Source organism: Drosophila subobscura, chromosome U (genome assembly GCF_008121235.1).
Source record: "Drosophila subobscura isolate 14011-0131.10 chromosome U, UCBerk_Dsub_1.0, whole genome shotgun sequence".
Taxonomy (NCBI): Eukaryota; Metazoa; Arthropoda; class Insecta; order Diptera; family Drosophilidae; genus Drosophila; species Drosophila subobscura.
Genome location: NC_048534.1, coordinates 21,896,735 through 21,906,337, shown reverse-complemented (window position 1 = coordinate 21,906,337; position 9,603 = coordinate 21,896,735). Strand labels below are relative to the sequence as shown.

Below are 9,603 nucleotides of genomic sequence, written 5' to 3'. Positions count from 1 at the left end.
AGCAGCACTCCACGTGGCTGTCATTAGGTTGCCCCGAAAAAACCTTGGCCACGCCAAGTAAAACTTGCAACACTTGCACAAACTTTCCAGCAAGTTCAAAATGAACTCGATAAAATGGCCAAATCATGGCCTCCCATCCAAGACACTGTTGGCCAGATTAGTGCAGAAGTCATAAAGGCAAATGATGGCTAAATAAAAATGGTAAATGCGAGTTGCCAACTCATGCCAGCGCCAGGGGGCGAAACTTCGCTTGCCTTAAAATTATGTCCCAGCGCCTCAGGCTTGAGGTTAGACGAGTGGGAGTGGCATGCCCCACAAGCACGTTGCAACATGGCCAGCAACTAGGCTCCAAGTCAGCCTGTGGTCGGGCCCACGCCTTTATTCTTGGGCAACTTTAACCGAGGCCAAAACTTCCACTGGAAGTAAACTTCAGTTTTGTCAACATGTTGCGGCTGGCAGACAAAAAAAAAGAGATGAAACTTCTAGCAAAGTGGGGAGTAACATTTGGATAACATTTTGAACAAGCGATAACAAGGGGAAATGGCATAAAGTGTTGCGAACTCTAACAGAATTAAAATTCAGTTTTAACTTAATTAAGCACAGGCACAAGAATTTATATGGATTTTTAGCAACATAAATATCCTTTAAAGATCTTACAATATTTTTCTAAAATAAATTATATTTTTCTATTTAATACTTCTAATATTTCTTAGTTATATTTATGAGGCAGAATAAACTGATTGTCTTGTAGCTCCATTATCAGGATAAACAAATGCAGTCTTTCGACTCCTCCTGTGCATATAAATAAAGAAAAATAATAAATATTATTAACAAATACTATTTCTTAAATCTTTTCTTAATTTATGCAAACATAAAAGAGTAGAGACTCAATAGAAATGTTGCCAAAATCGATTGTGTAGCAAATCAGTGGAAGTCCACTGCACTGCCTCTTTATACATTTTCCATTTACTATCCATTTATATCTTAAATCCATTTTGAATGCATTTTTATTGTCGATAAACTCTGAATGCATTTTGGACTAAGCGCTCAACAGCTCAACAAAACAAACTGAATCTTTTGTGCCGACAATTTCCATTGGGGGAAAATCATTTTCTCTATTGCACACACACTATAAATAACTATTCTCTCTCTCTCTCTCTCTCTCTCTCTAGTTTTTTTTTTTTTGTGGGATTTGCTTTTTAGCTGAAAGCGTTGGCAATAATCCTTTGTGCATATCCGAGGCAAACAAAACTAATTTCGTGTTTGCTTTACGAGCTTTCGCTTGCAGCCAGGATTTGCGTAACCTTTCAGAGACAGAGAGAGAGAGAGGGGAACGGGGAAACGGGGCCATAAGTGAAGTCGGTAAATAAATCATTTTATGCAACTGCAAATGGAGTTTGTAATGCAAATCCCTTTTGCCAAGCTGCAACGGATTTGCCAAGGCTCCTTAAGCTATTCCCTTTTTCCTCCCACGTATCCCGGTGGCTGTCGCTAAAGAGACCGCGGGGAGAAATTAAGACAATTGTCGGTCCGCTTCAACGCTTCCACGGAAAGCCGGAAAAATGCTTCTCCAATACCATTCCATTCCATCTCGTCGGAGACTTCGACTTCCACTTCCACTTCCGCTTTGAGACATCTCCAGCTGCATGCGAAATGAAGCTGCTGCTCCATGGCTAATTGGGGGATAGACCAAACGCCAAAACTCAAGTCTCACCAACGCGATTAGCTGGAATGAAAGTTTAAAGTGGTTGAAAACTTTTAATCCAAGCAGCACAAGGCAAAAACTTATCCCAAGAACAAAAAAAATGGAATATGCATTGGAAAATACATAAATAAATAGGGGGAAAAATGGGGAAGCTGGTAAATACTGGACTTTAAAAATTGGGCAAGTTGTAGTTGGCAAAGTTGAAGTGCAGAAATCAGTAGAGACTAAGCAGCAGCAGTCCAGGGTGTTCCTTTAGAAACCAGTCCAAAAATACTTGCCAAATGACTCTTGAAGTTTACTTAAACCAAACTTAAAGCGCAAAAAGAAGACTGAAGTCATGGATTAAATAGTTTCATAAATTCCAACACCATTTTCAGATATAAATATATTCAAGAGCAGATTGAATGTCTCAGCAGCTCCATTGCGGCATCACCACCCACTGGGATCTGTAAGTGCTGTGCTTCCCCTGCAACCTCATGAATATCTCAACGATTTTGCCCCAAGTAAAAACAGCAGAAAAAAGAACAACGCAACGCATCGCATGACAGAGTTTTCTTTCAGCCCTGAAGGCAGTCATGGCAACTAATCCAATAAGTTCCACTTGCACTATCCTAATGAGCCATTTTATTTGCCTAACCCGCCCAGTGAACCCCAATGGAGCTGCCAGCAGAGCCATCTGAACCCCGCCCTATCCACATCCTGTTGCTGGAACAAAAAGTTTTCTATGCCGCCTTCCGAGACAGGCGACAAAAGTTACATTTAATGAAGCGTCAGGACACACACAGCGCTGGGGCTTCCTGCAGATTCAGATAGGGTGAGGGAGAGTGAGAGTGAGAGAGACAGCGATGATAGAGGGGCCAACAGGACTGACTGACTTTCAACTTGTTGGCTGACAATTTTCCATGTCGCGCAATTAGGCCAAAAAAGTTAAATTGCTTGTCATAAATGTGAAATTTGCAACACAAAAATTGACTTAAGTGAGTGCAGTGCAGCGGCAGCTCAGAGGTCCCAGGTCCCAGCATCATCTCCAGTAGCAGAACCAGGACGAGATCCATCTACAGCAGCAGCTCGAAATAAATTTAAGCGGCTTTTGAATTTAAATTGCACTCATAAGCGTCGTAACTCCTTGAGCTGTAAAAAGCGCTGAGCTGGTCTGAGCCGCAACCCCCCATAAAGATTACAAACGAGGAGGAACGTTGTGAGACGCGTCTTAAGCCGCGTCACAACTCTTATACCCGGTACTCAGTACTACATCTGCACCTTAGCGGTTATTTGTCAAATTTTACATTTTCTCTTCATCTGTCATCTACATCAACAACACTACTCACGCCAACACGCTCCTTTAGCTCGCCACCCTCCCCTAGAGACACACACTGCAGAGTCAGGGCAGAGGCAGCGGCAGAGTCGTGGCAGAGGATGAGTCAGAGACGTGTCAGGGGAAGAGGCCTCTGCCACTGCGCGAAGCAGAGTGTGAATGAGAGAATGTGTAAAAGCAACAAAAGCTGCTGGACAGGGTGGGTTTAGCCACTGCAACTTAATTTCTTCATTGTGGCCATAATAATGATCCAATCGGATCCCAATTTGGTGATCAGATAGATATGGCCATTCCCTACGGAATGGCGTTTTTAGTTTTCTTTTATCTTTAAAATTGTAGATTTGGGAGGTTTTCGCCCTTTTGCGGGGGCGGAAGAGGGCGTGGCTGATTTTTGAAATACACTTGTAACAGTGTGAGCATACAGAAGTCTGGATGCAAAATTTGGTGGCTCTAGCTTTTATGGTCTCTGAGATCCAGGCGCTCAACAAGACGGACGGACAGACGGACGGACAGACAGACATGGCTCAATCGACTCGGCTATTGATGCTGATCAAGAATATATATACTTTATGGGGTCGGAGACGTTTCCTTCTGTGCGTTACATACAACCGTTATGTGCACAAATACAATATACCCTATTTACTCTTCGAGTACCGGGTATAAAAAGTCGTAAAAGGCCAGAAATATGAATGCGATAGTCATACTCTCCTCGTACTAGTCCTCGTCCTCGTCCCAGTCCCCCCTCGGTGCCTCGCGAGGGCACCGAAAAATGCCTCAAATAATATAAAACAGCAGACTCATGCGGAAAAGTCAACGCGGCCAACATTTTCCTGACATTTTCCGCTGTCAGCCAGCGGGATATTGGTGGGACAGCCGGAGGGGATTGTGGGGGGTTGGGGTGTCACTCTCTCTTGTAGTTGTTAAGCTGCTTGGGGAGGAAGGCTTAAAATATGCGCCGCTGGCTCAACATTTTGTCATATTTTGCAGCGGCTACAAGAAGCTGGCTTCATTATAGAACAGCTTGAAGCACCGCCCCCCTGCACAGCCACACCCCTCCTTGCATAAAATATAGAATTAAAAAGCTCGCCAAAAAGTTGAGGAGCAAAGCAACAAAAAAACCACAGCAAAAGTTGAAAAGCAACGACAAAAGCGAAAAATATAAACAAAAACGCAACAAAAATGTTTGTTGACTTGTTGGCCGCTCGAGTAAGTGTATTAGTGCGGGGTAATGGTTAAGAGGGGTGTAGGGGAAAGTGCACAGAATTGTATGGTTAGAAGCTTAAGTCACACCTGCTCTGTGTCTGCCAGTCCGTGTGTCCGTATGTCCGTGTGTCCGCATGTGTGTGTTGTGTTAAAGTTGAAACTTAATGTGTAGCATGTCCGGGGCCCCCCAAAGTCATGCCTAGTTGAACTCTACATTGTAGCTAAAAGACAATGGGTATGAATGTGGGCAAAATGTGGCTAAAAGGAAGTTAAAGTTGAAGAACAAATTAAATTTAAGATGGAGATAAGAGATGGAAGACTAACAGAGCTATGGTAGTGCCTCTTTGGTTACAACTACGAAACAAATAACACAGTTCTAATCAAATTTCTCAGCTTTAATAATAGAAATCAACCATTTAATTTTCAGACCGAACCCAACACTTAATCAAACCCACAGCCCCATGGCTGCCCATCGTAAAGATTCCATTGTTGCTGCTCCTGCCAGCCGCAATCCAAGTTGACATTTCTCTGACCCCTTGGAGACCACTAGCATGTTCCATTTGCAGAGCTCCTACGAGTATTTCTACAGGAGAAAAATAAACCTACGCACGCACCGAATATGCAAGAGGACAGGAGGCAGTGCCAACAAGGAGTGGCAATAAACACTGAGGGGCAGAGACGCATCAACAAGCTCGGACAGCTTTTGAGTCAACTCGAATTTCAGATGGTTTACAACTTTTGTTTATTTATGGAGCCCCGTAGCCGTTTCTCCTCCATTTGGGCATGGCACTCAAACTAAAGGACCTACAAAAAATGTGATTTTCGTAAAAACATTTATAAACCTCCCCGAAAACACAAACACACTTTGGGGTGGGCGAAAAAGCTTTCACCTGCAATTTAGTTTGGCTGCACTTGCCATAAAACGAAAATTTCATTAGGCCCCAAACGCCAAGGAGGGCAGCAAAAAAAAAACACACATAATGGAAAAGGAGACTTTCCCTCCGATTAGTACTGGACCACTGGCATCGCTCCATTTGCAGTTTGCCTCTTCTCTCTTTCCCTTTTTTTTTTTAGTTTTTTGCTGTTCCTGTTGTATTTTGCCGTAAATTCCAAACCATTTCCATTTTCCACAAAACGTGACTGAGTTTCTGGACTCCGCCCACGCTCCTGTCGGCCTCTGCCCCATTTCGTCGGTTTCGAGGGAGCCTTCGGCAGAGGAAACTGTAAATAAATTTTATTTTTTGGCCGCCTGCAAAGTGCATGGGAGGAGCTCGGGTGTCCGGAACGGAACGGAACGGCCTGCCTGGCGGCCGTAAGGCAAGCCTTAAAAATGGAAACTTTATCTGCATTTAGTACATAAATAATCGAGGGGCCTCTGACTGGGGCTCGAAATTGGAGGTGCAAAAAGGCTTTTAGCTGCATCGGGATGAGCCAGCTCTGGTCTGGCTCTGAGTTGGCAATTTGGTTCCTAATTTGTTTTATCTTCATAGCCGACAAATCTCCCATCTCCACGATTAATTTGTCTCCATGAATATTTGAGCAAGTTATCGATTGGATGCCAGCGACAGCCTCGACTGAGCCGGCGAAAAATAAAGAACATTCTACAAATTGCCGGAGAAAATTGCACAAAATGGATTCGAGCTGTGATGGCTCCACAGACGATCCGCTACAAAATGCAGAACTCTCAAAATACCACCTGGTAGGAATACATTAAATTGCTAGACAAACTATTTACTCACAGCGGTCTCGTCTCACGCAGCCCTCCGCAAGTCGGACTCCCGTTCCGACCCCTGAATGGCAGCGTATTCCAACTGTAGACTTTGATACTATCGATGGCTTGTCGAATCTGAATAAGCCATTGGACTATCTATCCCTGCAGGAGCGTCATCGCACCAAGCTGACCAACCGTAAAAAAGTGTTGGCCTATCAGCACAGCCACCACCAGCGGCTCGCAGAACTTTGGGCTGGCGCAGCAGGCTGCCAAATGCGATACATCCGGAGCTTAGAGCCATCAGCGGCACGTAAGTGAATTGGCGCACAGTCGGGCATAAGTGAATTATCCTCTTCCATTTCCCACGCAGTGTCCGTGTGCCCCTGGGTGTTTGTTTTTCGATGGCGTATGAGTGTCTCCACGTGTAGCCCGAGGCTGGCGACACTGATTGATGGCCGACATGAGACTCTCATGGGGACCAAGTTATGACAGATAGTGCGTGTTATCTGGCATCTCCACTGCAATAATAACAACTATTAACAAACACACAAAAATACACTAAATATAATAATATGAAACCATGCTGCTTCGCAACATTTCCCGCCAATACGTCCACGTCTCTGTCTGTGAGCAGGGAGTTCGCTTAAGCTGTTACTTTAACAACAATAAATAATTATAACGATCAAATAACACACTGACTTGGCGCTGATACTGGTTTAAGCCATTTTATTATTTAATTTTTGCTTATCCGCGAATTTGGCTGCGCAAGCGTCTGCGATTTCTTAGGCAGTTGAAACCGCTGTTAAGTTAACAGCTGCTGGTGTGAGCTTGGCTGCGGCTGTTAAGACAAAGTACATTTGCAGAATTAAATAAACAAACTGTTGCACATTATATTTCTTCACAAAAAAATCTTTAAAATAATACAAATATATTTACTCTTATGATTATGTGATAAGCCCTTTGGTTTTTTGCTTTTATGCAGCTAGAGATGGCACAGAGAACCAGCTCTACGCTGCCAATCCAACACATTTCGTGCTGTTAGCGTCAGTAAAAATAAATGCGCAAATTTGCACAAAAATGCATGCACTGTTTAATTCTAGGTCATTTCGTTCTTTTTCAAGAAATTGTAAACTTTTTCGCATTGTGCTGAGTCAACGCAGTAGATTTGGGCGGCGTCAGGGATCGACTGCAGATGCTTGAGTATGGAGCGCTTCTGAGGTTTGTAGGGTTCTAGAGTCCGCTCCATAGACGTACGCTCGATGCCGACGAGCTTCGACGGTTTTCCCAATCCATCCACATTGCTGGAGGTGCTAACGGCAGTCATGTTTTCTTTTTCCTGATCTTCGAACTGATAGCGCAGCGAGATGAGTGTGCTGGCGGCTTCCATTTCCAGGGCACCGTACGTGATAATGGAAAGTTCCGGATGAGACATCGTATATTCGGTAAAGTGGCTTCAGTTCGTTTTTGTAATGTGGTACGGGACTGATTTACGCGCGGTTCAAATGTGTACTGTCGCTGTTAAGTCAATTGATCGTGGCTGTTACGCTAACAGCGTGTTAACCAATCCTGCCAACCGATCGCATACCTAACAGATGCCTGCCACTGAACGTGCTGCTATCACAGCTGATTTCTGCAAGTGTTTTGCATTGTGCGTGTATCGATTCTTCTTCTAACTTCAAGTGGATACTTTGTAATTCAGGTATGAGCTAATTGTTAACAGGCGACTGAATACGTTTTAAGCAATTGCCGTTTATGCTTTCAAGTGATTAAAAGCCTACATCGTTCAGTGGATTGCTTTTAGCTTGTGTACACACAATATGCACATGTCACCGACATCCACAGGCAAACACACCCACACAGAGAGAGAGAGAGCGCGGAGAGAGGCCCCCGCAGAGACACGAACGGACGGTCCATGACAATGTCAAATGCATTGAAGGCAATGAAGCACTTTAAATGCAAAACTCACTCAAAATGTGTGCCTACAGAATTGTCATTGAGTTTCCATTTAACGAGCTTGGCAAATAACCATCTACCAGAGGGACAGACACACAGACAGACAGAGTCATCTCTGGGCAGCCAGGATGTACAATTTGTGTCAGGATGCATTGATTTATGTCCAGCACGAAACCTGACTGAGTAGGAGTGAGTTGGCAGATGACTGCAAAAACATGAATCTTCATTTGTGAATTACATTTTATATGGATGTCGTGTCGGACATTCGGTCAAGCAGCTGTGCAACCGACGGCAACTCTGCATATATACATAAATATGTTTCAATTAGTGCACAAATGAAGGGTCCCACCAAAGGGATATATGCATCTCCATATGCCTCGAGCTTAATTAAAGCAAGTCTTCCAGTTGTATACATACATATGTACATATATGCAGATCCTGTATCATTTGTTTATCATTGCGGCACACGAAATCTTCATTTCTCTCTCCCTCGGACAAACCCAAACGCATTCGACTGTTAAATTTCCTGTTTAGAATGCTCCTAGGAGTCTGTTTGTGCATTCAGCAAATGGAATTTTACAGTTGCCAACCAAAGACAATGTACTATTTGGAATAAATATTGGTTCTCCAGCACTTTGTCCGTGTGCAACTTTCTCTCACTCAATTATTTAATGAAGATGTCTTGTCTTCATGGACATTCTGTGAGAAATTCAATCGAAAGATACTGATACAGACTGTACCATTGCTCGTAATTAAAACCAGAGTTCAATGTAATTTACTATGTCCATTAATGCCAGGTGCTGTTATTTATTCTGGTAATGTTTGACTGGCTATGAAGTGGAGATATAGATACAAAAATATCTTGCCTGAAATTGTAGTAATTGAACTATTCTGGCAATACTTCGAATCTAATCTCTAAGATGATCCTCAGACTTGTAGAACATATTTGAACACAAGTTTACCTTAAGCTTTAACTCCTAATCACATAAAATATAGCAAAAAGTTGATCCCTTTTAAACAGTTTCTTCTCCTTTCGTTCCGAGAAATATCTCCCATTGTAGTCCTGCCTGAAAAAAATTTGTTGAAATATTTCATAAACCCCTGCAACTGCATGCGCAATTTTGTGCCAGAAAAGAATCTGAAAGTTGTTCAAAATTAGCCGGGAATGGAATAAGTTCAGTTGCCTGCCGTCGAGCAATTTCGTATGGGGGGGGAAATGGCTGGCAGAATTGAAATTCATAAGACTCGGGAAATTCCCCATGCAGTTAACTATGGAAGGTAACTTGTTCATAACTTCATGTTATTTCCTTAATGAAATTCCCCCGTCAGCGGCACACAGTTTGCTCCCAGTGTATCCCCCAATTTCAGCACCGCATCGCACCCATCTGCCCCTTTCAGAGGCTGAGCCAGAGCTTTGGCTTATTGAAATGCTGAACGTTGAGTTCAGTCCAGGCCCAACCCCAACATCCAGCCTCCAACCACACTTAAGTCTCTCCCCTTTCAGCTACAACAATGCAAATATTATTCCTTGACACCAGCTGTAGCCGAGGAGGCTTCTGCCAGCTGCTGTCACAGCCAACCAAGCCAACCAACCAGCCAACCAGCCTCATCCCTGGGGTTTGGCCTTCACCCACATCCTGTAACGTACTTGTGCCACACCCAGCAGCTTGGCATTTCCATTTTGCTGCTAATAACTTGTTGCATAACCAGAAATCC

At 43.5% G+C, this 9,603-nt stretch overlaps 1 protein-coding gene across 1 annotated transcript; it reads left to right on the top strand.

Annotated features, from left to right (window-relative positions):
- Positions 1 to 5,762: 5,762 nt before the first annotated feature.
- LOC117900965 lies at positions 5,763 to 6,525 on the top strand. The gene is made up of 3 exons (XM_034811544.1): positions 5,763 to 5,922; positions 5,983 to 6,244; positions 6,305 to 6,525. The coding sequence occupies exons 1-3, from the start codon at positions 5,779 to 5,781 to the stop codon at positions 6,421 to 6,423; spliced, it is 525 nt and encodes a 174-aa protein (XP_034667435.1). The 5' UTR covers positions 5,763 to 5,778; the 3' UTR covers positions 6,424 to 6,525.
- The last annotated feature ends 3,078 nt before the right edge of the window (positions 6,526 to 9,603 follow it).

Bases quoted from the DNA above. Each gene is read 5' to 3' on its own strand.
- LOC117900965 (XM_034811544.1), top strand. From the start codon at position 5,779: ATGCCAGCGACAGCCTCGACTGAGCCGGCGAAAAATAAAGAACATTCT. The intron at 5,923-5,982 runs GTAGGAATACAT...CGTCTCACGCAG, and splicing joins AACTCTCAAAATACCACCTG to CCCTCCGCAAGTCGGACTCC. The intron at 6,245-6,304 runs GTAAGTGAATTG...TTTCCCACGCAG, and splicing joins CTTAGAGCCATCAGCGGCAC to TGTCCGTGTGCCCCTGGGTG.